Raw genomic sequence first — 26,157 nt, 5'->3', positions numbered from 1 at the left:
TCAATAAAGTTCTATCTAATCTAATCTAATTAGCGATCAGATATGTCACGCTAGCTATCCTGTAGTTCACAAATAAAACTATGTCTACTAGCAAGTGGGTAAAACCAATTTTGCCAGCATTATCTAAACTAGCTAGCTTAACCCCAAGAGAATTCTTCCATCTCATTGCAAAATTAGCATTCAGTATGAATAGACAACTAGGTAGCTTAGCTAACGCTAACACTAGAGTTCATACATGTTCTATTAAGCTTTCAGTTCCTCACCAAACTACTGTAAATGAATCCTCTTGCAATGTATGCTAACAAGCTAATCTTACAATAAATCATTTTATTGTAATTAAAACCAAACACATAGACTCCTGTTGTGGACAGGGACTATAGAGGATTTCGACGTGACGTCACAGGTGACGTGACGCTCCGGTGTCCGCCATTTTGAAGGTCAAGCTAGCTAATGTCAACAACAGTAGCTAGTATGTTACTGTAGCAATGTTTACGTTCAGTCATTTGGATGACTGTTAAAACCTTTCAGTCTCAAGTTTTTCCTTTACTGTATTTACTAGTTTACTGAGCTAGCGCGCTAGCTCGGGCAGGCTGGGAGCGAGCGCGCTAGCTCGGGCAGGCTGGGAGCGAGCGCGCTAGCTCGGGCAGGCTGGGAGCGAGCGCGCTAGCTCGGGCAGGCTGGGAGCGAGCGCGCTAGCTCGGGCAGGCTGGGAGCGAGCGCGCTAGCTCGGTAAACTAGTAAATCCAGTAAAGGAAAAACTTGAGACTGAAAGGTTTTAACAGTCATCCAAATGACTGAACTTAAACATTGCTACAGTAACATACCAGCTATGTTGTTGACATTAGCTAGTGCTAACAGCTAGCTGCTAGTGCACTGCTACAACTACACCGACCCTAATAATACAGTTCTTGGTCATTGCCTGGTAACAGCAAATTTATAACGGGCCATGTCTCAACAGACTAAGAAGTTATTTCAATGACATTTAATAACATTTTGTTTATCCTGAGGACCGAAAGTAAATGAAAATGTGAACAAACCTTAGCTGTAATAAGATGGCGACCACCGGCTCCAGGGACGACCCGCTGATGTAGGCATGTTACCCAGCCTGGTTTTTAACGACATAGGTATACAGATCATGTGGGCCGAAGTCAGGTAAAGACGAGGGCTTGGTGTACTTCCGTACGTCAGTGAACAATCCTGGTGGAAGCAGGTAAACGTCGTTCTCTAAGCCTGCTAACCTCAATTTTTGCAAATACCTCTCCCTCTGCTCGCCCTGTAAATGCCCTACGTCGCTGGATAGTGAAGGTGTTTTCTGCATCTCGCTCCTTTTTCTTTTACGTTTTTTCCCTGGTATTTCCCACACGCCTGACTGCAGGTCAGGAAGATCACCTGCGCTGCAGCGCTGCAAAGCCAGAAAAAGATAGCCTGGTAACGTGTACGGATCACGTACACCAGCATCATTGATTTTCTGGTGATATCGCTTCTTACTCGCGTCATCTAGGCCGGATAAAATACTCGACAATGAGACTTCGTCATGATCAACAGTGTATCACTACCGGTAGTCGCCATATTCGTGACCGTCAAAATGGCGCCGGCTACTTGTTGACATGGCAATGGTCACGTGGGTCGAAAACCTCTATACCTAGACAACTTACTAGTTAGCAGAGCTAACTACTTTAAAAGTAGGTGGTAGATATATATCAGGGTAGCAAACTAGAGAAAATAAAGTCTCTTGCCATGCCTAGCCTTGTGTTTAGCATAAAACACAAAATAATACAGAATTTGCTAAACTAGCCTGCACTAAGGATATCGCAAAGATAGCTTCGTGGCACCTTTGCTAGTTTAGCTAACATTAGCATAACCTCAGCTGTAGTTAGCAGAAGTATCACGCTAGCTAGCTATACTGTATTTTGTAGTAAAGCCTGTAGACATGCATTTACTGTGAAATTTAAACCAAGCTAGCTAACACAAAGCTAAATTTGTACCAGATTAGCATGGACACTAAAAGAAGAAGGTGAATCATGTAGCTAGCAAGGCATATTTAACTTCTGACACCATGTGTGTGTTTTCTTCCTAACTGCAGTAAGCAGTGTGTGTGTGTGTGTGTGTGTGTGTTTGTGTGCCCCCTTCGGCAGCCCCACGTTTCAACATCGGCAGAGCTAGGCTGAGGGGAGCATTGGAATTTGCGTAGAGGCCAACTTGGCACGGCACTTCTCTGTCCCCCTTACTGGAACCCCTAACTCTGGGAAGCGGAGGGGGGAGAAAGAAAGAGAGGGATAGAAAGAGCAGGGCGAAGAAGAAGGAGGGAGTGTGAGATGAGAAGGATGCAGCGGAGGGAGGACGTGGTGGAGAAAGATTGATTGAGCGGGAGAGGATGGAGAGAATATGGATGTGAGTGGTGGAGAAACTGGAACAGAGGAATAAAAAACGGTAAAGCAAGAGATGTATAAGGAAGCAGGAAGATAACCGAGAATAAAGGAGACTCCGGTGTCTGGAAAAGACATCTCTCTCTCTATCTATCTATCTGTACATCCCGCCTCCTCCCCCTACCTCCTTAAAAAAATAAATATGATAATTCAGTAGACCCCTAATCTGACAAATTCATCATATCCCATTACTCTTACGAATCCTTTTTCTCCACCTTGGACGCCACAGCAGGATGCGCCTTTCTTTGCAAAATTCATCTCATTTTTAGTCATCCAAAACCAATCTGCTCTGACCTGGCAGCGAGGACACGTATGTTTGCGCTCTCTTCTTCCTCCCATTCTCCTGGAGAGAGGAGAGGAAAGGAAAAAAAAGAAAGGGATGACACCAGAAAAGCTTTGTTTTTCTTAAAAAGCACCTACTGCTAATCTTTGGCAGAGATGCGTCCTTGCTGCATTTTTCCCTCCGTGTCGCTGGGTTCAGACTTGTTACAGACTTTCCTCCTGCTAGAGCACGGAGACAGAAAACTTAGCAGTCACAAAGTTAGCATCATTTAAGTTTGAGGAAGCGGGCGGCACGGTGGTGTAGTGGTTAGCGCTGTCGCCTCACAGCAAGAAGGTCCGGGTTCGAGCCCCGTGGCCGGCGAGGGCCTTTCTGTGTGGAGTTTGCATGTTCTCCCCGTGTCCGCGTGGGTTTCCTCCGGGTGCTCCGGTTTCCCCCACAGTCCAAAGACGTGCAGGTTAGGTTAACTGGTGACTCTAAATTGAGCGTAGGTGTGAATGTGAGTGTGAATGGTTGTCTGTGTCGATGTGTCAGCCCTGTGATGACCTGGCGACTTGTCCAGGGTGTACCCCGCCTTTCGCCCGTAGTCAGCTGGGATAGGCTCCAGCTTGCCTGCGACCCTGTAGAACAGGATAAAGCGGCTAGAGATGATGAGATGAGATGAAGTTTGAGGAAGTCCCCCCCTTACTTACAGAACGTTTAGACATCGCTGTATAAAAAAACCCAACAACAACCAAACAGCAACAAAAAACCTTCGATGAGCAAGTAAAGCATTTATACCTAGCTAATTCAGTGGCATCCTTTTTGGGCCCTTGAGCAAAGACTTTAAAAGTGGACGGCCTTTTGATTTCATAAAATCGGTGAAATTTAGTTTCCTCTGAAATTTGGTCGTTGTGATACATGTTTATTTTTGTAATATCTTAAAAATATCAGGCCATTCTGTGGCTGGGAAGTTATTTAATTTGAGGGGCTTCCTGAGCAAATAATGTGCATGATATCGCGCAGTCAAGCAGACAGAGGAAGTCCGTGTGCGCATGCGCAGGCTTACCTGAATTGTCGTCATCATCTTTTGGGTTTTACGGCAGTTGGCATCCACAGTGTTTCATTACTGCCATCTACAGGTTTACCTTTGAGCGTGCACTGACAGTTCCATCATTCTGTCGCTAAACGAACAGCTGATCACACCGAGGTGCTCGCTGAGCGCCGATATTTATTAGTTTGGTCCTGCGTTTCCTTTCCTTCGCATATAACATAACGTCTTTTCTTCTCTCTTTCTTTCCGTTACTGTGGTCGCTCTTTTACGTTTCATTCGCACGCTCACGTCTGCCATTGTTCTCTCCTGTTTCAAATTTGTATCCCACAATGCCTTGCACGAACAGGGAAAGCCCACCACGTGATGCATGATGTAGTATCTTGAATTGGGTCACGGTGAAGCAGGAAAAAATAGCGGAGAATTTCGGGCCACGTGGTTGCTACAAGTTGCTGTGAATGTGCTGTTGCTGAAGAAAGAGCTGCTGAAAGTTAATCAACACACATGGAACCTTAACTAGATTTTCTGTCCCACTTTACACCAGTGTAGCTCTTTTGGACACAATAAATGATAACATGCAATCTTGACATGCCATTCTGTCTCTCACAGATGAACCCAGCATATGCTACTACTACGACGGCGATGGAGTTTGTGAGGACTTTGAACGGGAGACAGGTGTAAGGGACTGTGGTCTGTACACCCCGAGTGGTTTCCTGGATCAGTGGGCCACCATGGTGGAGACGTCCCATGAGGAAAGGCTCTACTGCCCAGCCGAGGTGGCATCGGGATACCCTGCGATCACCAAGGTAGAACCTGTTTCATCATTGATACATGTGACATTGATGTTCTATACGGTAGTTCGGGCCATTTTTTCCATTGAAAGATAAAACATATGGAGGTGTTTACTTATTTATTTACAAAGTGTCCTGTATGTCAGAGAAACACAAAAAAGATCATGTACTCTCAGTACCAAAAATCTTTATTTTTCTGCCAAGACTGGAAGGTGTATATAAAGGAAAAGTTTACATTTTGTGGTGCCCAGTGTTGCTAGGTGTTTTTCTTAGCATTTGTTTTGGATTTATTGCCCTTCCTTTGGATGGATATTGTCACAATTGTAGTCACTCCATTTAAACCCCATAGTATCAAATAACTTTTTATGCAAACCCTTTTCTTGCTGTTAAATGTGATCTTGGCAGACACGGCATACACAGTCCTTTGTCAGTGCACGCAGACAGACATTGGCATTGCTGTAACAGACATTCTTTAAGTGAAACCTGTGCTTGGAATGAAGATGCATTTTCATTCCTGCTTGTAAGCCTGAAGATAACATCGCCAGTGTCCAGAACACCCTAAACCTGTCTTTCAAAATTACACACCCCTACCTCTGTGTCAAGTGGCCCTTGTGCACAGTGACCTGGCCCTGTTACAGCAAAGGTCAGACTGGGTCACTTTAGCTGGAGAAGATCAAAGTCGCACAGAAAGGAGGAGGACGAGGCCATTTGAAGCCTAATGATACAGTGCATGTGGAAGACGTCAGCCCCGTAAGCACTCAACGGATGAATTGAGAGAATTTGCCGTTTCGAGTGTTTCTGAAAAACCCCACTCCTGCTTCTGTTCTCTCTCTTTTTTTTTTTTCACCAGCTGTTTCATGCATGGTCTTCTGTCCTTTGTGGTTTATGGTACGGCGAAAATTTAGTGCAGATAATTCTACCTCAGTTCTTCCTTTAAACCAAGTGTGTATGTCATGTCCTAGTAGTCTTGGGATTTCTCTCTTTTCTTGCATCCTTCAGACTTAATCAATCACATAAATTTTTTATAAGGAAAATCTCATCAGTCAAACCAAACCAAACCCAGACGCTTGTGGTTGATGAGAAATAGATATCTTGGATCATCCCTACAAAGTTCCATATCTACTTCTGAGTGCCTTGTACATGAGCTAGCCATACTCAGCTTTGGAATGGCATATCTTTGGGATATCTCATCACCATCATCCCATCCAGTCATCAAACAGATGGTGCATGAGATCTATCTCTTTAGAAGTAACTGTAAACAGTAAACACATCCCTGTCTTGCCTTGCTTTATCTGGGTCTGTTGATGATCAAGGTGCCTGCACCGTCTTCTCTACACTGCAATGAACGCTTGTCATTTTGTTGTGGTCTTCCTTCATTTGTTGCATCCCTGCAATCAGAAGATTCTGTGCAGGATCTGCTGCTTCAAAGGTTGTGTTGGGCCAGTTCCCCCCCATGGGGAATGAAGTTAGTTGATAGGGATCAGTCCGGATGCTTGAAAGGAACCCGTGGAAGATGGTGTGAGGCGGGAAGGGACTGTGTCTCTGTCAAAGATGCCAACAGGCCTGCAGCCACTACTGCTATCGACCATGAAGAACACACAGCCTTTTAGGTCAAACAAGCAGATTTTCATCGTTGTGAGAGCCATATGTGAGAACACCCACCCACCCACTAGTTAAAACCCCCACCCTCAGCCTGTGTGCGTATCTCATACGTAGGAAGAACAGGATGTCTTTGCTGCTCTGTATTTTCTATCTGTGTGGGCCAGGCAGAAATGTTCTTGGCCTGGCTCATCTACAGCAACCCACCAGCACTTTACTGACTTTTACACACTTGTTGTTTTGACCTGTGCCTCGAAGTGAAATTGATCCTCAACTTATCCCAATTTCGAATTTGCAGTATGTCAGCATTTGGGGGAGTGCATCTGGGCTGGAGCATGGTCAAGAAAACAGCATGTGGCAGCATGTTCATGCAGAACACTTCCAGAAAAATCTGTACGGCCGCTGCTTGTGAGTTGGAGAAGCCTGCTCGGCTGGTTCAATTCCCAGGCCATGTGGTGAGCGAGTCGTGTACTTGGGTATAAAAATATACAGACAGCCACCATGAAGAACAGCAGGACTGCTGGAGCTTTGGCCAAATCCAGCATTGTCCAGCGCCAAGGCTGATATCCCGTCCGCTGGTTAATGTAGCTGCCCCTTTTTTTTCATGCCTGATTTCATCAGTTTTACAGCATCATGATGAAATTGAGCTCCTTTTTTGTTCAAGTTGTTCCAGTTTTTCTTCACCTGTTTCAGAAGTGAAAGCTCTGTAGAAAGTGTGTTCAATAACCATTTTATCCTGCTCAAGCTGGCAGTGGATCCAGGACCTATTCAGGTAATTCTGAGTGCAAGGCAGGAATAGACTGTGGATGCATGTCCATGGCAGAGAGTCCCACGCATTCATTTGCATCCAAGTGTAAGTTAGAATAGCCAGGTCATTCTAACCAGGTCAGGGTGTTTTAGGAGGTGGAAGCAAACCAGGGAGCTCTCTGGAAACCCACATGGATACAGGGAGAGCTTTGCATAGTAACCCGAGCTCATAATCAAACCCTGGATTCTGGAGCACTGCTGAGGTATGTGACATTGCTTGCTGAGAGCTCCAGGGTTCTCATTTCGAACCTGAGCTTGGGTTTCTGTATGTGTGGAATTTCACATGATTTCCTTATGTTGCTGTGGGATTCTTTTGGGCGCTCCGATTTCCTCCTACCTCCCAGAAACATACCAATTGTGGTGGACTGACTACTCTAAGGGTGTGCGTCGTGCCCTGTGATAGACAGCCTTGCCATCCAGGGTGTGTTCCTACCTCACGCCCCAGTGTTCCCAGGATCCACCATGACCCTGACCAGGATCTGACCAAATGGGGAACTTCTGGGAAACCAAATGTATCTGTCCTGATTACAGTCACCACTAGCCTAATTAATTAATTAATTAATTGCATAAGCAGGACCAGTGATTTATGACCGAAATTCCAAAGGCCATATTTCTTAGCTATTGATTACATCCGTTCAAATTCCAACCAGGATCTGGAATTAGGCTTGATGCTTGAAGGTAAGATGACAGTGGGCGATGGTAAGGCATAGCAGTGTCAATCCAAATACGTATTTGGACTTTTTTGCAAAATAAATCACTCTGAACAAGCCTTCATGGCAGACATCAAGGAGAAATGTATTTTACATCAGTGATTGTTATTAAATTGAGAGAATCCCTGTTTTCTATGAAAGCTATATGATATTTGTTATCCATGACTGGTTGCTTGTAATCAATTTCCAGGTTTTCCAGGCGTCGCCATGCCAAAGCGCAGCAGCTAAGATTGCATTAGATAGCGTTAATGATATTTTTACATCACACTGCTCATGTAATTACACACTAAAATTACCAGTGACACAAAATAATCAAAATGATTTATCACTCTCGTTCGCTCTTCTTATGCTCACCAGTGCATACAGCGTAAGGTTAATTAAGGTAGCCCCACATCCCAAACATGGCTGAGCTGCAGTAGGACACATAGTCCTTCCTAAGCAGTGCTTGAGCAGAACATCCTGTTCACAGAGCTGTACCACAGGGATGCTGCTTTTAGCTGAGGTTGGCCTGGAGGGGATTTTGACAGCATTTCGTTCTGCGCTCAGGTTAACAACAAGCACGTGTTAGCATAGTAGAGCGCTAGGGTTTCAATAGGTTATCTCCCCAGAGCCCCTACAACACACTGGGCACTGACGCAATACTTTGTATTCTCAGGAGGCCATGCAGCACAATAACGACAGGCCTAAGAGCACGGCTCTCCATGCAGCCACATGCGCACGGAGCTTTTTTGCATGGCCGACTTGATAAAAGGTCACATTAGTAATAGCTCATTGCATTGCAAAGTCACTTGACGATAATTGTTTTCAGCCATGCTCTCGAGGTTGTGTGAGTGTGTGTGGGATAGCGGTTTTGCCAGCCCTCTGTTTCTGGTGGCTCTGGACCGTCTCGTGTTTGTGCAGCAGTTCGCTGAAGTGTTTCAAAGGCTGCCTGTGTGATTGCTTTGCTGAAGCTAATAGACTGGCTGAGGTATTTTACATGGTCTGGACACTTAAAGAGAAAGTGCATGTGTTCAGAGGTAGTTAAAGCAAATTTGAGAGAGTGCTTGTTGTGGTTCAGAGGTGTGGATATGCTGTATGTATAAAACCTTGCCTTGCTGTCTGTGTGCAAAAGTCATATTGGTTAAAAAGCCAGTTTAACAAATGCCCTCTGGGTAAAGATGTTGAAAACCTTGTTGGCAGATTTCCACCAGTGTTGTAGTCGAGTCACTCAACCTCGAGTCTGAGTCCAGTCTCGAGTCCCCAGTGTTCAAGTCCAAGTCATTAAAGAAAATTTGAAGTTGAGTCTGAGTCGAGTCCACGATTGATCCGAGTCGAGTCCGAGAACAAGACTCCAACCGCACCATTTGACGATGGCTGTTGCTGCCTTTATGTGAAAGCGTCTCTGCTACTGTGTTGGACTAACGTTCCTGCTCGACTGTCCCGTTTTAGTTAACAGGCTACAGATTAAAAGCTTGTTCATCGCTCAGCAAGCCCCGCCCACTATCAACAGGGCAAATAACATGAGAGAGGGTTAACACTAGCTAGTTCATCGCTCGGCAAGCCCCGCCCACTATCAACATAGCAATGAGCATAGTGTGTCACTTCTTTCTCTGGGTGGAGTCTTACCAAATGACGATTGAAGTTCGAGGTCGTCCCCGTCGTCTCCTCGATAGTTCTTCTACGTATGGAACACACAGCAGTGCGTTTTTTCCCACTGCACGAGAAGTCTGTATAAGCAAAGCGGACAATCCTAGGCGCGTCTCTCCAGGCATTTTAGCGCCATTAACGTTAGCTTGTTCCTGAACATGACGTATGAACAGGTGAACATGGATTCTCTTGCACAAAAATAGTATAAAAATTAATGTAGATATAAATATCTTATGCCAAATTATTACGGCATGTTACAAAAAATAAAGAAAAAATCCGAGTCCTCGTCTCCAGTTTACGAGTCCGAATGTAGTTAATGCACGAGTCCGAGTCATCAGTGCTCAAGTCCAAGTCAAGTCATGAGACCTTAAAATTAGGGCACGAGTCGGACTTGAGTACTACAAGCCTGATTTCCATTCTCTGGAACAGATGATACTCTGTACAGATGTTGGGATAAAATGTTCAAAATGTTTCAATGACCTAATAAAGACATTAATAGAAAGAAATTTTGCAAATAGAACATGAATGAACTAATCGGTAATTATTTCCTCACGGATGTTTGCATGAACAGAAATCATTGGAGTCGAGAGACGATGACGAGGCTCGGGTTTAAATACCATAAGCGACGTTTACTTCAAGTGATGAAACAAAGACTGATGCTGATAATCAAAGTGCGAACTCGTTACCCGTGTTGAAATTTGGTGAGATGATGAATCAGCTAACTAGTTAACCAGGTTAAAATCCTGTGCCCAATCTTATCTGCAAAAGGGTCCATAGGTTTTTGTTCCAACCAGTCAGGAGCCACAGTTAATCTTGGCCAACTACAGTATTAAACACAACTAATGCTTGGTTGGAATGAAAACTGGCAGAAACACTGGTCATTTGTGGATAAATGTGCACAGTTGTCTGAGCAGAGTGTTGAGCAATTTAAGCAATGTTCAGCATTCATGCTTGTCCCCACATCCAGAATCGTAACTCGCAGCAGGTTTCCTTTTACAGCTGGAGATGACACTCCGCTTCCTTCATCTTCATGTGCAGCGAAAGCTAAAACTCTACATCATAGCAGGAACACTCAGTAACTGAGAAAAGTACAATGGTGACTTTGCCATACCACAAAGTCTTCTCTTGTTTCAATTATCATTAAAAGGAGCATCTGGTTTTCCCATAAGAGCCCAGGCTCTAAAACACAACCTCCATTTACACGCTTGGCTGTTAACACTTCAGGTTTTGGGGGAGCGTGGCCAGCAGCTCTGGAAGGGCCGAGGGAGAATGCCATTTATGTTAAGTGGAGGTGGTTCGCTTATGGAACGCTCTTGGGAAGCCATCGGCAGACCGCACATTTTGCTCGTGCACCCACAGTGGCATGTGAGGCAGCCGCGGCTTTGGCTTGTCAGATGAGGAGAAGCCACGAGTTATGGCAGAGTTAGCCCATTTTAGACATCAATCTCGTTTCCTTTTCGCCAACTCAGACTTGACAACCTTGACACAATTTTAACATTCGAGAAAGCTGGCATGAGGTATCACTCAAAAATATGCAAAAAGAGCAGCTTTCTTTTTTCCTCCAATAAAAACAACAAATCGATATATGAAGCTGGAATGATTGACAGTTCATTCATCCCTGAAAGCTTCACCTCTATCCTTGAGCTCGTATTGTTAATCTCTCTTCTTGATTTTCGTCATTGTAAGATGCACCCTCACTCTCAAGGTAAATGCAGAATGTTTTGAGTTCATTAATTTGAAATACAATCTATTAATGTTAGACAACTACAACCCCGATTCCAAAAAAGTTGGGACAAAGTACAAATTGTAAATAAAAATGAAATGCAATAATTTACAAATCTCAAAAACTGATATTGTATTCACAATAGAACATAGACAACATATCAAATGTCGAAAGTGAGACATTTTGAAATTTCATGCCAAATATCGGCTCATTTGAAATTTCATGACAGCAACACATCTCAAAAAAGTTGGGACGGGGGCAATAAGAGGCTGGAAAAGTTAAAGGTACAAAAAAGGAACAGCTGGAGGACCAAATTGCAACTCATTAGGTCAATTGGCAATAGGTCATTAACATGACTGGGTATAAAAAGAGCATCTTGGAGTGGCAGCGGCTCTCAGAAGTAAAGATGGGAAGAGGATCACCAATCCCCCTAATTCTGCGCCGACAAATAGTGGAGCAATATCAGAAAGGAGTTCGACAGTGTAAAATTGCAAAGAGTTTGAACATATCATCATCTACAGTGCATAATATCATCAAAAGATTCAGAGAATCTGGAAGAATCTCTGTGCGTAAGGGTCAAGGCCGGAAAACCATACTGGGTGCCCGTGATCTTCGGGCCCTTAGACGGCACTGCATCACATACAGGCATGCTTCTGTATTGGAAATCACAAAATGGGCTCAGGAATATTTCCAGAGAACATTATCTGTGAACACAATTCACCGTGCCATCCGCCGTTGCCAGCTAAAACTCTATAGTTCAAAGAAGAAGCCGTATCTAAACATGATCCAGAAGCGCAGGCGTCTTCTCTGGGCCAAGGCTCATTTAAAATGGACTGTTCCAAAGTGGAAAACTGTTCTCTGGTCAGACGAATCAAAATGTGAAGTTCTTTATGGAAATCAGGGACGCTGTGTCATTCGGACTAAAGAGGAGAAGGACGACCCAAGTTGTTATCAGCGCTCAGTTCAGAAGCCTGCATTTCTGATGGTATTGGGTTGCATTAGTGCGTGTGGCATGGGCAGCTTACACATCTGGAAAGACACCATCAATGCTGAAAGGTATATCCAGGTTCTAGAGCAACATATGCTCCCATCCAGACGACGTCTCTTTCAGGGAAGACCTTGCATTTTCCAACATGACAATGCCAAACCACATACTGCATCAATTACAGCATCATGGCTGCGTAGAAGAAGGGTCCGGGTACTGAACTGGCCAGCCTGCAGTCCAGATCTTTCACCCATAGAAAACATTTGGCGCATCATAAAACGGAAGATACGACAAAAAAGACCTAAGACAGTTGAGCAACTAGAATCCTACATTAGACAAGAATGGGTTAACATTCCTATCCCTAAACTTGAGCAACTTGTCTCCTCAGTCCCCAGACGTTTACAGACTGTTGTAAAGAGAAAAGGGGATGTCTCACAGTGGTAAACATGGCCTTGTCCCAACTTTTTTGAGATGATGTCATGAAATTTAAAATCACCTAATTTTTCTCTTTAAATGATACATTTTCTCAGTTTAAACATTTGATATGTCATCTATGTTCTATTCTGAATAAAATATGGAATTTTGAAACTTCCACATCATTGCATTCCGTTTGGAATCGGGGTTGTATATTGTTAATTATTCTATCCACATTCACTGGATATGAGCAATCATGCACTATGATTGGCTACTCTACTACTAGGCTATCAGCTCATATACCATGAGTAGAGAAAAACAAAATGGTGGAGCGTGTTGCTGAACCAACCAAGTACAAAATAAAAACTCTACTCGAAAACAAAACCCCCCAAAATACAAAAAAAGTGCAATAAAATATGGAATGAAAATATTTGATGGTAAGAACTTTTTTTTTTAATTTTCAAGAATTATTATTATAATCATCACATTTTGTCATTTCGCCGGTTTGTTTACATTCTTCATCTTTAAGCATTAAAATTTGTTGAAATTTTTTTTTTAGACTGGTTTAAAATCTCAAACAAGTTTGAAAATTACAGAACTGAAATGTTCAAGGAAGAATTAAATAAATGTCCAAAGCTATTCGATACCTCGGCAGGACAGCAAGACGGCGCTTTCTACACAAAAACAACACTAACGTCAATTCGTGCAGCCATCGATAGGTTTTTAAGAAGTCTGCCAAAGCAGAAATGATTGTGTTGGATGTTTTGTATAAAGTTTTATTTATCAAATTTGCAAAAAATAAAAATGCTCTGTTTTTCAAAATCCAGTGAATGTGGAGAGAATAAAAGTTATTCCACTCTATCTCACTGTACACGGCTTATAGCTATCAGCTCATGTACGACTCGATTGCATGGAATAATTGTTAATTATTACATTTGTTATGGATGCCACTGAAAATTTTCAGCTAAAAGTCTGTCAAAAAAAAAAGAACATAATTATTGTGTGTAACAACATCTTTTTCCTAGAACAGAATGTTAATTTCTTTCATAATTTTTTATGTAGGTTCAATATACAAATCCATGAACTTTTGATTGCTAAAATTTACAGTAACTAAGTAAAATATCTGATTTATTAATGCTAATGATAATTAATGAAGGGGAAGCCATGGTCAGGTGGCATGGTGGTGTAGTGGTTAGTGCTGTCGCCTCACAGCAAGAAGGTCCGGGTTCGAACCCAGCGGCCAACAGAGGCCTTTCTGTGTGGAGTTTACATGTTCTCCCCGTGTCCGCGTGGGTTTCCTCCGGGTGCTCCGGTTTCCCCCACAGTCCAAAGACATGCAGGTTAGGATAATTGGTGGCTCTGAATTGACAGTAGGCGTGAACGTGAGTGTGAATGGTTGTCTGTGTCTATGTGTCAGCCCTGTGATGACCTGGCGACTTGTCCAGGGTGTACCCCGCCTTTCGCCCGTAGTCAGCTGGGATAGGCTCCAGCTCGCCTGCGACCCTGCATACTGTAGGATAAGCGGTTATGGATAATGGATGGATGGGAAGCCATGGTCAAATAGTTAGGGAAACAGCTCTGGGACCAAAAGGTCGTTTGTTTGATTCTCTGAACCAGTGGGATTGGCTCATTGAGCAAGGCACCTAACCCCCAACTGCTCCGGCAAGTGTGGTGGGGTACCTTGTGAAAGAAAACTGATGATGTGATTATGAGTTCGGGCAAGAACCCGGCCATAATAATAATTAATGCTAAGATTTCTACTGTTCTTTAATATGTAATCAGTTCACTGTAACTCAATAAAATGAAACGGTGCAGCAGTTTGAAGTTGGAACCGTTTGGAGAAGAATGGAATGATTCTCACTAAAATTTTGATCCCTATCTGGCCAACATATTTTCTTGTTTCACTGCTTGTTTTAACAAACTAGATAAGTCATCATCTAAAAGTTCTTCTGGTTGGTAAGAGCTACCAGGGTTGCAGGATCAGGGTTGAAAAACACTGGTCTAGTCAGTAAAATGTTCAGCGAAACCCCTACTGTAGAAGCTGCACCTGCATGAATTTTTGGTTATATTATGCGTAATGTTGTTTCCAGCTAGCCTTTCGAGTCTTTAGCGGTTAACCGAGAGATATGAAGGAAGCGAGGAGATTTGTGTCTGGATATTTGGCTCTGAGGTTTTGAAAGAGCATTACCTCACATGGAAGGCTCTAAGCAGGGTTTCTTGTGTCGTGATGGTAAAGCAAACCTCACACAGGTCTCCCCGCAAATGTCTCACAGATGTTGCGCTTGCTGGCAAGCACCTTTCCTGTTTGTCCCAAGGAAAAAAACAAAACAAAACAAATCACAGTTTATCCAGCACATTCAGAGAAAATAAACAGATTTGTATAGACAAACCAAGAATGTGCACTCCCTGGGAGATGACTATTTGCACAGTTAAAGGGAAAAATACACTTCACAGGAGGAGTAGAGCCTCGGGTGAGCTCGTATTTTGAGAGCATTAGGCAGGTAGCCATGTTTCAAAAGGCTCGTGAGATCGTTTATTATTTCCTAAATTGAAACGTCATAGATCATAGGAAAGAAAACATGAGCTGCACGCAGGACGTTTGTTTTAAAGATGGAGTCGAGGCGGAACTGAGGTGTACGACCCCAGTACCCTTGGTACCTGCTCGTGATTTGTGTAGGTTGTAAACAGAAAGCAAGTGCATTTTTTTGCTTTAATCCATGGCCTGCTTTGCTGCCAGCTCTCGCAGCTGTTCCTGAATTAGCAGTTTAGAGCAGAAAATCAGGCACAAGATTCCTCTTGAGGATCTCGAGCTGTGCACTCTCAGTGACTGACCTAGCTCAACCCCCTGACTGCTGTGCTTCTCTGGAAGATCTATATCAATTCTTATTTAAAAATTAAGCTATTTCTTATCCACAGTTCTTGGCACATTGCACCTTTTTTTTTTGTTGTTGGCTCATTTCTTTTCTTCTTCTTCATGAAAAGCTTTTCTGAAGATATGGACAAACTCCAAAGCTTTTCTTTACTAGGTTTAGTTAGTTGATTATTTTGGGAATGAGGTGTTCGTGCTAAAGACTGGGAAAGAAGTAGATTCCGATTACAGACGTGCCAACTTTTAGGCATTTTGTATCAGCGTATGAGCTCTTGGAAGCCCCACCCACCCCTTCTCCCTAATTACACAAGCGCAATCTAGAATTTTAACATCAATTCAGCTGCTTCCAGTCTCATCTCATATCTCATCTCATCTCATCTCATCTCATCATCTCTAGCCGCTTTATCCTTCTACAGCAGGGGTCTTCAATCCTATCCACAAAGGGCCAGTGTGGCTGCAGGCTTTCATTCCAACCAAGCAGGAGCTACACCTGATTTCACTTGTTTAATCATTTCACCCTCATCTCCAGTCAACAATCAAGTGAGCCTCCAATTTGGCTGTAATGAAAGCCTGCAGCTACACCGGCCCTTTGCGGATAGGATTGAAGACCCCTGTTCTACAGGGTCGCAGGCAAGCTGGAGCCTATCCCAGCTGACTACGGGCGAAAGGCGGGGTACACCCTGGACAAGTCGCCAGGTCATCACAGGGCTGACACATAGACACAGACAACCATTCACACTCACATTCACACCTACGCTCAATTTAGAGTCACCAGTTAACCTAACCTGCATGTCTTTGGACTGTGGGGGAAACTGGAGCACCCGGAGGAAACCCACGCGGACACGGGGAGAACATGCAAACTCCACACAGAAAGGCCCTCGCCGGCCACGGGGCTCGAACCCGGACCTTCTTGCTGTGAGGCGACAGCGCTAACCACTACACCACTGTGCCGCCCTGCTTCCAGTCATTATTTAAAAAAAAAAAAAATGTAATGATGACAATGTTCAGAATATCTCATATGATCGTACTGTGACATCATATATCCCAATATCGTATATGTCGTAATTTTATTTCGATCGCAGGGAAAGCAGCTCATAAGCGAGCAAACAAATGCTAAACACCTCCTAGTCATCATTGAACATGATGGACTACCAGACCATACCTATCCCAGTATCAATATTATATTGCCATATCGTCAAGCCCCTAGTTAGCAAATCTGCCCTTCAGACAGTTTAGGAAAATGCTCCTGGAGTTCACCTCTCAAGGTCTTTTGGTTTCTTTTATCTTGACATCCTAACAAGATCATGAGTCTAAAGACGAGGCTAACCTGCGTGTGCTGGTCTGTATTGTATGGGTGATAAAGGGGAGTGCATGAGAAACCCCTCCTTCCCAAAACTTCACAGCTGGTCTGAATTGCATCTTGGAAGCAATTGTCAAGCCATCCCAAGCAGACTTTGTTTTCAGGAGTGAATGCTGGAGGATATTTGCTTATAATTAACTTCAAAACATCCAGTCGCGCCTGAGATCCATGTGGTCCGCGGTGGATGCAGACCATACTTGAGCAATGTTCATCCAAGGTTTGGGTTTGTTGCCCAATCTGATGGAGAGAAACATTGCCGTAGGATGTGGAATACAAAAATCTGGTTCCATTATGTGAAGCAAAGCCCACTGAGCTGTCTTCAACTTCTTAGTCAAGTTTTTTTTGTCTCAGTGGTCATTTTTTGCTTATTTGCAGAAGGAACTTGTGCCTGTTTAGTCTTTCGGGAATTCATCTCGTGCCTCTGTTTTCTAATCAAGCGATGTAACTTGATTGCTCTTGGCAGGTCACGGTAGCCCTTTCTCACCAAAACGAACAAGTCTTAACAAGCTCACAATATTTAGTGTGCTGTTTCTTCCACCCATTTTTTTCTACTTTACTACCACCCGTTGCATTCTTGCAACTTGTGGTTTCTGATGATTTATTGTACATCATTTGCTTTATTGGTTTATTTTCCCCCGTGTGTTGCTTGTGTTAGACCTTGCTTTGGCTGCTGTGTTGTGGCTTAGTAGTGATGTCACAGGGCTGGAATGCTGTCTATGGGGAGACTTCCTCTCCCTGCTCCTGGGCAGGCTTCCTCCCAGACCTGGTGGGTGGGGGTCTGGATTTATTTACTTTCCTTAACAACCAAATCAAAATAATGACAACTCCATTTGGAGGTGCTTGTACAGTAGGAGACGCGGCAATTATATAACAGCAATTTGGGGAGGTGCTGGTGGTGATGCTGGTCATGTGAACACCGTTAATGAGTTTATGCACCCAAGGTGATTGAGTGTACGCTTGCAGGCTCGGAATAACACATTGACATAGCGCTACCCACTGGTGGGAGAAAAAAGACAGCCTGGGACTGGCTTTCCACCTTGTCTCAACCTTCAGGTCTTTTGGAGCATCTCTTAACATCAGTCACAACAGATCTGTGAGGCAGATAGGACCAGGGATGTTTGTGCTCAGATTACTCATAAGTTTAAAGTTCAGATGACTAATATCCAATTTCATTGGTTCAGTGGAAAAGTGTCTTTTTTTGGGGCTATGTGTACATTGGGAAAAAAGTTGTTCTGGCTTGAGTCTGGAACTCCGCCATAACTGCCATCCAGCAGATGAATCGACAAACACCACCACCACCAACATATGAATAAAAAAGAAAACAGATGCTAACATGCAGCATAGAGCAAAACACAACATTTTGATTTTTTTTTTATGAGTTCTGTTTATATGCTCTGCAGCAATGATCCCACCTTCCTTTACCTTTCACTTTCTGAGTCCATGTTTCTCAGTATGCAGCTTCAGACACCAGCTCAGCTGATTATCTAAACCACAGACGCACCTCACCTGTTTATTTTAAACCCCAATCAGCAAAACAGCACTGTGATCCTAGCAGGACTGTCTCATATTACTTTGTTATATTGTGGCTGGCCTTGTCTGCCCTCCAAGCTGCAAGGATTCCTGGTTGGCGTTTTAGCATGCAACTTCAAAATAACTTCACAGGAGGAGGGGGGAAAATAAAAATATGACAGTTCAAGAGAAGTGTGGAAGCAGTTATAGCTTACTAGTCTGCATCTGGTTGATGTGATTCCAACGTGGACATCAATCCAAAACAAAAGGGAGTTAGATGGAAAGAGAAAAGAAAACGTGGATTGAGGAGTCGTGATTTTTCTTTCTGAGACTATGTATTATTAACACTGAGCCTATATTCACGCTAACAGGTGACAAGTCACTTGTATCTTGTAGTTTGCCTCTTTTGCTTGTATACAGACTGCTGCATGGTCTGTACAGAGTTTTTTTTAGTTCCGATGAGAAACAGCAGTAGTTATATACAGCCGTCTAATGCAAACTAGAAAGTGAACACTCTGAACATAATGCGAGTGATTGAGCTAATGCAGCAGATTATTAACTCAAATATTGAATGATGGTTGGATGAAATGTTTAGAAAAAGGGATGGATGAAAAGCAAGAAAAAGACGAGTGCAGGTCATGTGTGATGGGTGAGTTGCCTCGAGCTGCCATATGAAGTTTGGGGCATGTATGGTGAAGTGTTCCTGAGCAGAATGCCATTCATTTGAACAGGGCCAAAAATGAATGGAAGTGAACGGAGGGAAAAAGGGATATATGAAAACAAAGGAAAAGGCGAGTGCAAGTCTCAGATGAGGGGATGGATATGTGGGGGGACTTGACCTGAGGTAGCATGTTGAGTTTCATGAAGTTTGGTCACTCAGTGGAAAAAACTGAACTGAAAGATTTCCTCCCAAAACTCCATTCATTTGAATTGGGCAAAAATGAATAGAAGTGAATAGAGGGAAAAAGGGATCAGTGAAAAGAAAGGAAAAGATGAGTGCAGGTTATAACTGATTGTATGTATGTGTCGGGTGAATTGGAATGAACTATCACATGAAGTTTGGTGGGTCTTTGATGAAGTGTGTATGAGCAGGACGATTTGATTCGTGAGCCCCATTCATTTTTTTTTGGGAAGAAAAATGACAAGAATGAGAGAATGGGTGTGTCTATCTAAAAGCTGTATACAAGCACACCATTCCCAATTATACCGTACGGTTTAAAGTTGGTTTTGGGTCTCTATCTTGAAAACTGTGGGAGGAGCTACAGTCCAAAAATGTGGTATAAATAATAATAATAATAAAGAATATCAATAGTGTTGCACATTGTGCAATCACTAATTAAATAACGCACTAATTAGCGAGAAACTCGGTTGTTTGATTTGCATGTTAGCTTTGTTAGCAAAGCAAGCTAAATTGACTAGCTACGTACAGTGCACTCACCAGAGGCACCAATGATCGATCTCTGCTACTTATTTTCAAGATTTGTTTTTCTTTCTAAAGTCTCTATATACATTTACTGGGAAGTCATACTCTACAGTATCTCATCTCATCTCATCTCATCTCATCTCATCTCATCTCATTATCTCTAGCTGCTTTATCCTGTCCTACAGGGTCGCAGGCAAGCTGGAGCCTATCCCAGCTGACTACGGGCGAAAGGCGGGGTACACCCTGGACAAGTCGCCAGGTCATCACAGGGCTGACACATAGACACAGACAACCATTCACACTCACATTCACACCTACGGTCAATTTAGAGTCACCAGTTAACCTAACCTGCATGTCTTTGGACTGTGGGGGAAACCGGAGCACCCGGAGGAAACCCACGCGGACACGGGGAGAACATGCAAACTCCACACAGAAAGGCCCTCGCCGGCCACGGGGCTCGAACCCGGACCTTCTTGCTGTGAGGCGACAGCGCTAACCACTACACCACCGTGCCGCCCCTCTACAGTATCTGACAGGGTAAAATGAAACCATGTTTATAAGTTTTCATCCATTTTGTGAGTCAAACAATAAATGGGAACTTGCAGGTAGGAACTAAAGTTGTGAGTGGGGAAGTGAAGAAATGTTGGACCACACATACAGCAGGATTGGTTGCAGGATCATTTGAGCCAGTTGTTTGGATTTGTTGCTGTAGAATTGATAAAGTTCAAATGCCACTTGTGGGAAGAGCTAACCATTCATTTGGTGTACTTTTCATAGATTTTGGAATTTTAAGAGCATTATTTTTAATCTGCTGCTGTTTTTCTCTCTGCAGACCTGCCAGTCCAAGGTGTATGACTTGTCTCATGGCATTTCCCAGTATGCCTGGTTTCCTTGTCGCGAAGCCCAACAGGATTCCTGGTATCGCCCATATTGGCTGAAGGTGAGTTTTCCATTCCTCACTCACCTTCCCTTTAGTAACAAGTAGTCATGAAGAGATCAATCGTTCAAGAGTTGAATTGTGTTTAATTCTGCATTCCGATTGGTCAGAAGGCATTGGTATATTTTCGAGAAAAGTAGCTCTAACAGTAGATCATTCTAATACGTTATTGTTTATATCTAAAGTCAAAGTCCTTCCCATGCCATGGCCTGGCCTTCCCAGGCAGTCTCCCATCCCAGGACTAACCAAGCCCTTAAGGCGCATTGGGCAGCGCCGATCTCTGTTTCTGTAGCCCTCGGCCTCTAGCCTATACAGCTAGGGTATAGACATATAGGTGTGGTGGCTAGTCCTCTGGTAACTGTGAGAGTTTGACTCCCCACACACATCTCTATTGCAGCATGCCTTGCCAGAAAGCAGTAGGTACCATTTTTATGATGGTCTCTGTTATGACCCGACTGCGAGTAGAACTCATGATCTCCCGATCGAGAGGCAGACACGCTAACCACTAGGCCAGCTCACGGTCTACTGTTTCTATAGTAACAACTAATTCACAGGGTCTGATGATGGAATGACTGTGCTATAAATGATAATGATAAACAATTTGTTTTATGGACTTTCCCCAACATTAAATGTAACGACAGAAAGAAAATTAGTACAACATATTGTTCTTTAATAAATTGGTAACTGTAATAATTTGTAAATTGCTGTAGTATAACTGAAATAATACTTTAGGACGTGCAGTTATAGGAACGCAATCAACCACTGCAATGTGTGTGTTCACAGGCCTATTTCTCGCACCCGATGGTAGCCACAGCAGTCATCATCCACTTGGCGGCAGATGGGACAACCATTTTTGACTCGGTCCAACATCAGACGCAGTGCAACATCTCTGTGCAGCTGGAGGACACCAAGGACAAGAGCCACAGCTTAGGTGTGTCTAGGATGAAATCAGCAACACTGATCAGAAAGTTTCTGAATGTCACCTGAAACATTTTATTGTTTATGGTCCTTACTGGGCGGCACGGTGGTGTAGTGATTAGCGCTGTCACCTCACAGCAAGAAGGTCCGGGTTTGAGCCCCGTGGCCGGCGAGGGCCTTTCTGTGCAGAGTTTGCATGTTCTCCCCGTGTCCGCGTGGGTTTCCTCCGGGTGCTCCGGTTTCCCCCACAGTCCAAAGACATGCAGGTTAGGTTAACTGGTGACTCTAAATTGAGCGTAGGTGTGAATGTGAGTGTGAATGGTTGTCTGTGTCTATGTGTCAGCCCTGTGATGACCTGGCGACTTGTCCAGGGTGTACCCCGCCTTTCGCCCGTAGTCAGCTGGGATAGGCTCCAGCTTGCCTGCGACCCTGTAGAACAGGATAAAGCAGCTAGAGATAATGAGATGAGATGAGATGGTCCTTACCTTACCAAAAGATGGATTCTTTCTGGACCTCAGAATCATATCAATTGTTGTGTATTTGGTAACGATACTAGATCTGAAATTAACCACACACCCAACCCCCCCCCCCATGCCTTCAGGTAACTGGCGCTTGAGCTGCCGCACGAATCCACTGGTGATCCCTGTGAGTCATGACCTCAGCATGGCTTTCTACCACACCAAGGCTATCCTCCTGTTCTTCCGCTGCCCGTTGGTGGCCATCTCTGGTGTGGGTCTGCGTTCCTTCCAGTTCTTTGACCCCATCACCATCAGCAGCTGCCAGAGTAATGAGATATATAACCCCATGGGTCAAAGGTGAGTTCAAGGGTCTCTGAAAGTCTCTGTAGATGCCTTGCAAGGCTTTTCTCTGCTTTATCAGATATTTTGCCATTCTAAGAACTAAAAACATGTCCTCAGTGTAAATTGAGTGTATGTTAATGGTATTCTTTACATTAAAAGACTACTTTTAATACTTGGCAGGAATAATTGAGATCTAACAAGACTGATTCTGGGCTTGTTTGGGGGAGGGGCTTATCATCGCAGGCTTGCTTTGATGTTGAAGAATTCCTTCTGAACTGTGGAGCGATTGCACAATTCCATTTGTAACTTTTGTGCCTGTAGGTTTGCAAGAGAGTAGGCACTAGGTTTCATCCATTTGCTGTGTTTTTTAAAAATCATTTTCCTTTGGTGTTAACATTCAAGCCATGAAGAACAGCCCTTTTTGGATGCATGGCCTATTATCATGGAGGAACACCTGGATATCTTCATACCAGAAGATTTTTAGCTTTGTGGTCCGGCACGAGATGTTTCACACTTCACCAAAAACAACTTTAAGACTCTTTCCATTTGCTTTCATTTTTCAGTCTTGAGATCTGGTTTACTGGTAAAAGCAAAAGACAATATATTCGTTGTCAGCTGTCCATCACTAGTGATGATGACTGCTTCATTAGGATGCGCAGAAATGCAGATGGGCTGTGAGGCCCACACCAGAGCGATAGAGTCGCCCGCGGCAGCGGCACGAATGGCCCAGCCGAGCCGCCATGGAATGTCTGGCTTCATGAGCTCTCGCATACTATTCTCCTCTCCTAACAAAGTGCCTTGCACAATACGGTTAGACAAACGATGTCATGCCTCCATTGTGTTATCTCTCTGGACCTCCAGACCTGATGCCAAGTGGTGCACAAAAGTGCCACAGACCTGACGGGTATGGAAGTTGTCTCGCAGTGATAACTGAGTTGCTGAGTGATGCCATCCATTGGCCATTTGAGTGGCTCTTCCACATGCCATCTGGTGGTGTGCCATTGACCCTGTTGGGTTCACCTGATGCCAAGTGGTGCACAAAAGTGTCACAGACCTGACGGGTATGGAAGTTGCCCTGCAGTGACTTCCATGATGCCATCCATTGGCCATTTGAGTGGCTGTTCCACATGCCATCTGGTGGTGTACCATTGACCCTGTTGGGTTCACCTGCCACAATGCGCCCTGCTTTCAATGCCTTATTGGTGATGTACTATTTAACCCATAGCTGGAACCTAGGCAGGTGCTACCACTGTAGTTCAGAGCGGACCTGGGAGCAATGGTGATTCAGGCGTAACTCCACTTTCCCCAATACTCAAGTCCTCCTGGACCTGATACTCACCACCGGTTGCAGTTTAAAGTCATACCCAGGACTAATATTTATATTAATTAGTTATAGAGCTGTAAAGGCTAAATCAAGATTGCACATCAACATAATTTCATTGCTTTATGGGATGATGCAGTGCTTTATTCGGGACCATTTTTTGTTCCATTAAAAGAGACCTCTCATTTGATCTTGCTCGGCTTAAGTGGGGGTGAGTAGTATAGTAGTATACCACCTCGTAAATTTTAGGCCAAAAGTAATTTGCAAATGCTGGACAGGGTCACTTCAAATATTGACAATGGTGATTTGTGTCAGTCCCTTTTTGCTTTGCTTTACAGAGTGGTGTGATTATAATTCATGCATACACACATACACACACAAATGCAAATATAATCTATGATCCTGTGCTCTGTTTTTTTTTTGGCCTCTGCGTTTTTTTTTTTGCATCGTACTTGGAGGCAGTCGAGGACTTGCTGCCAACGGCACTGCATTTCCCGTAATCCTTCTACCTCTACAAAACACCAAGTCCCCTGTTCCCAGTGCTGTTAACAACAGGGGTCATTATAATGGCTCGCTTTTGTGTGCTCTATCCCATTTTTTCGGCACTCAACGCCTTTCAAACAAAAGCTCTGGCGCTCCCTCACATATTTGGATGCAGTGGAGGAATGTGTTTTGTTCTTTCCTCCGCTGCTCTTTGCTTGGGTGCCGGGCTTCAGAGAAGGTTTTCTGTATGAGAGTAAGTAGACATAATGAGTTTAAATTGCTCAAGATGTTGCAAGTTTAAACACTCAAGATGTCGTTCAGTGTATAAACACTGGTAGGTTTCAAACGAGCTGCCAGTTTATTTGTTACCAGATCAGTGCAATCCCAGTTTCATTTTCTGGAACAAGCATTGCAGTCTTTGTGTTTCAACTGGACAAAATTCTTTGAATCCCCAAAAGAATGGTCCACCACTTTTTTTTCCTTTTTAAACAGGTTCATATTTCTTGCTTTTAATCATGTTTATAATCAAATCTCGTCTGCACTGCAGTTGGAAGATTAGATCAGCTGTAGACAGAGTTCCGACTTTAATATCTAAAATCATCCATTATTGCCAAACAGCTGGAAGAACCTTGACTGACACACCTGCAGGCACACGTCTGTTGCTCGGTTCGTGTTCGACCTCCATTCCAGTTCAAGCTACACACTTACTGCGATATGTATCATGATGTAAAAGCATTTTGAACAAGTCAGCATACTGGCAGGGCTCCCAGTGTGAGACTTACTGATGCTGTATATCACTATACTTGCAAGGGTAAAGTGAAACCTGTAGTCTTCAAAACTGTTTGGTGGATTGGAAAAGCTTGGCCTGAGTTTTCAAAAAAGATCATTGGTAAGCGGTTACATGAGGATCCGTTTGAACGCTTTCTTTTAACTTTATAATTACGATGAGAAGCCGCGTCCTCTTCGTGCACATGTGGATAAATTGCTACTTTAGTAGTTATTAAATCAGTTTATACCGCAGTACTGTTGAATTTTGGATTCTGATTGGTCAGATGAAGTTGATTCAATTTCATTCTAATGTGTTACTGTTTCTAGAGTAACAACTGGTACGAGACGGATATGCCATATAAACCTAGCAAAAACAAACAAACAAAAACAACAAACCTATGCCGCTGATATGATGAAGTTTAGGTAACATTTACGGAAAGAATCTTCAGTGTCAGAGATTAAAGCATGATGGTGATGATACACGGGGCAACTTTTTGGGCAATGTTGCCGAGCAATGTTGCTGGGCAATTGCGTTTTGACTCTTTTCTATTGAGATTGGGCAACATTGTTTCTTTCTGAATGGTTTTGATAATCTCTGGCAACTTTTTGAGATAAGCCAATCAGAACGCGAGTATCGAGTCATGTGACCTCCGGTGAGGTTCGGATCAGAAATTTCAAACAAATATGGCGGCCGCTCAGTGTCAGTGGAGTGAAGAGATGGAGAGGCTCCTCATCTGTTTTTATGCCGGTAAGTTGTTATTTTAATATTCTATATGGAGGAATTTACCTCACCAAAGCTCTAAAAAACAACAGACAGCTTGATTAAATGGTCACAGCAAAAATTAAGACATCGATTTTTTTTTTAGCTAACTGTAAACTGCCGTTGCTAACTGTTGTTGCCCATTGTTAGTTGCCCTGAAAAGTTGCCCTGTGTCTCACCTAGTTGCCCGTTGCCAGCAACATTGCTCGGCAACATTGCCCAAAAAGGTGCCCCGTGTATCATCACCTTAAAGGTGATGATACACGGGGCAACGGGCAACCAGGTGAGAGACAGGGCAAATAATTAGGGCAACAGACAATTGGCAACAACCAATCAGACAAGAGCCAGGGAGATGGACACCGCAAACATGGACATTGAAACATTTGCAGCTGTCACTTTTGTCTTGGCTTCAGCCTTTATTTATTTCGCTCAAGTAAGCATCACTTCTGGAACAAAATTGAATAGATCCACTGGTCAAAAGATAATTCGCCATTATTTTAACATTTATAAATCAAAATAACCACGTTATTCTGTTAATAATAAACACTTTATAAATCTTTTAAAAAATTCTACTGGCCTCAATATGCTATAACTAATAACTGACACATACATCACAAA

At 43.5% G+C, this 26,157-nt stretch overlaps 1 protein-coding gene across 5 annotated transcripts in view; it reads left to right on the top strand.

Moving 5' to 3' along the window:
* pappaa (pregnancy-associated plasma protein A, pappalysin 1a) overlaps positions 1 to 26,157 on the top strand; it is a 151,892-nt gene that overhangs the window by 67,058 nt on the left and 58,677 nt on the right. For all 5 annotated transcript variants that reach the window (XR_009651874.1, XM_060912841.1, XM_060912840.1 and 2 more), the window contains exons 11-14: positions 4,346 to 4,542; positions 20,385 to 20,492; positions 21,273 to 21,420; positions 22,009 to 22,222. Coding sequence is in view for 4 of the 5 variants with exons in the window: in XM_060912841.1 (XP_060768824.1) it covers positions 4,346 to 4,542; positions 20,385 to 20,492; positions 21,273 to 21,420; positions 22,009 to 22,222 (667 nt within the window). In the remaining variant the exon portion in view is untranslated. The remainder of the gene's footprint in view (positions 1 to 4,345; positions 4,543 to 20,384; positions 20,493 to 21,272; positions 21,421 to 22,008; positions 22,223 to 26,157) is intronic.

This window comes from Neoarius graeffei, chromosome 28 (genome assembly GCF_027579695.1).
Source record: "Neoarius graeffei isolate fNeoGra1 chromosome 28, fNeoGra1.pri, whole genome shotgun sequence".
Classification (NCBI taxonomy): Eukaryota; Metazoa; Chordata; class Actinopteri; order Siluriformes; family Ariidae; genus Neoarius; species Neoarius graeffei.
This window is presented reverse-complemented; position numbering and strand designations above follow the sequence as displayed.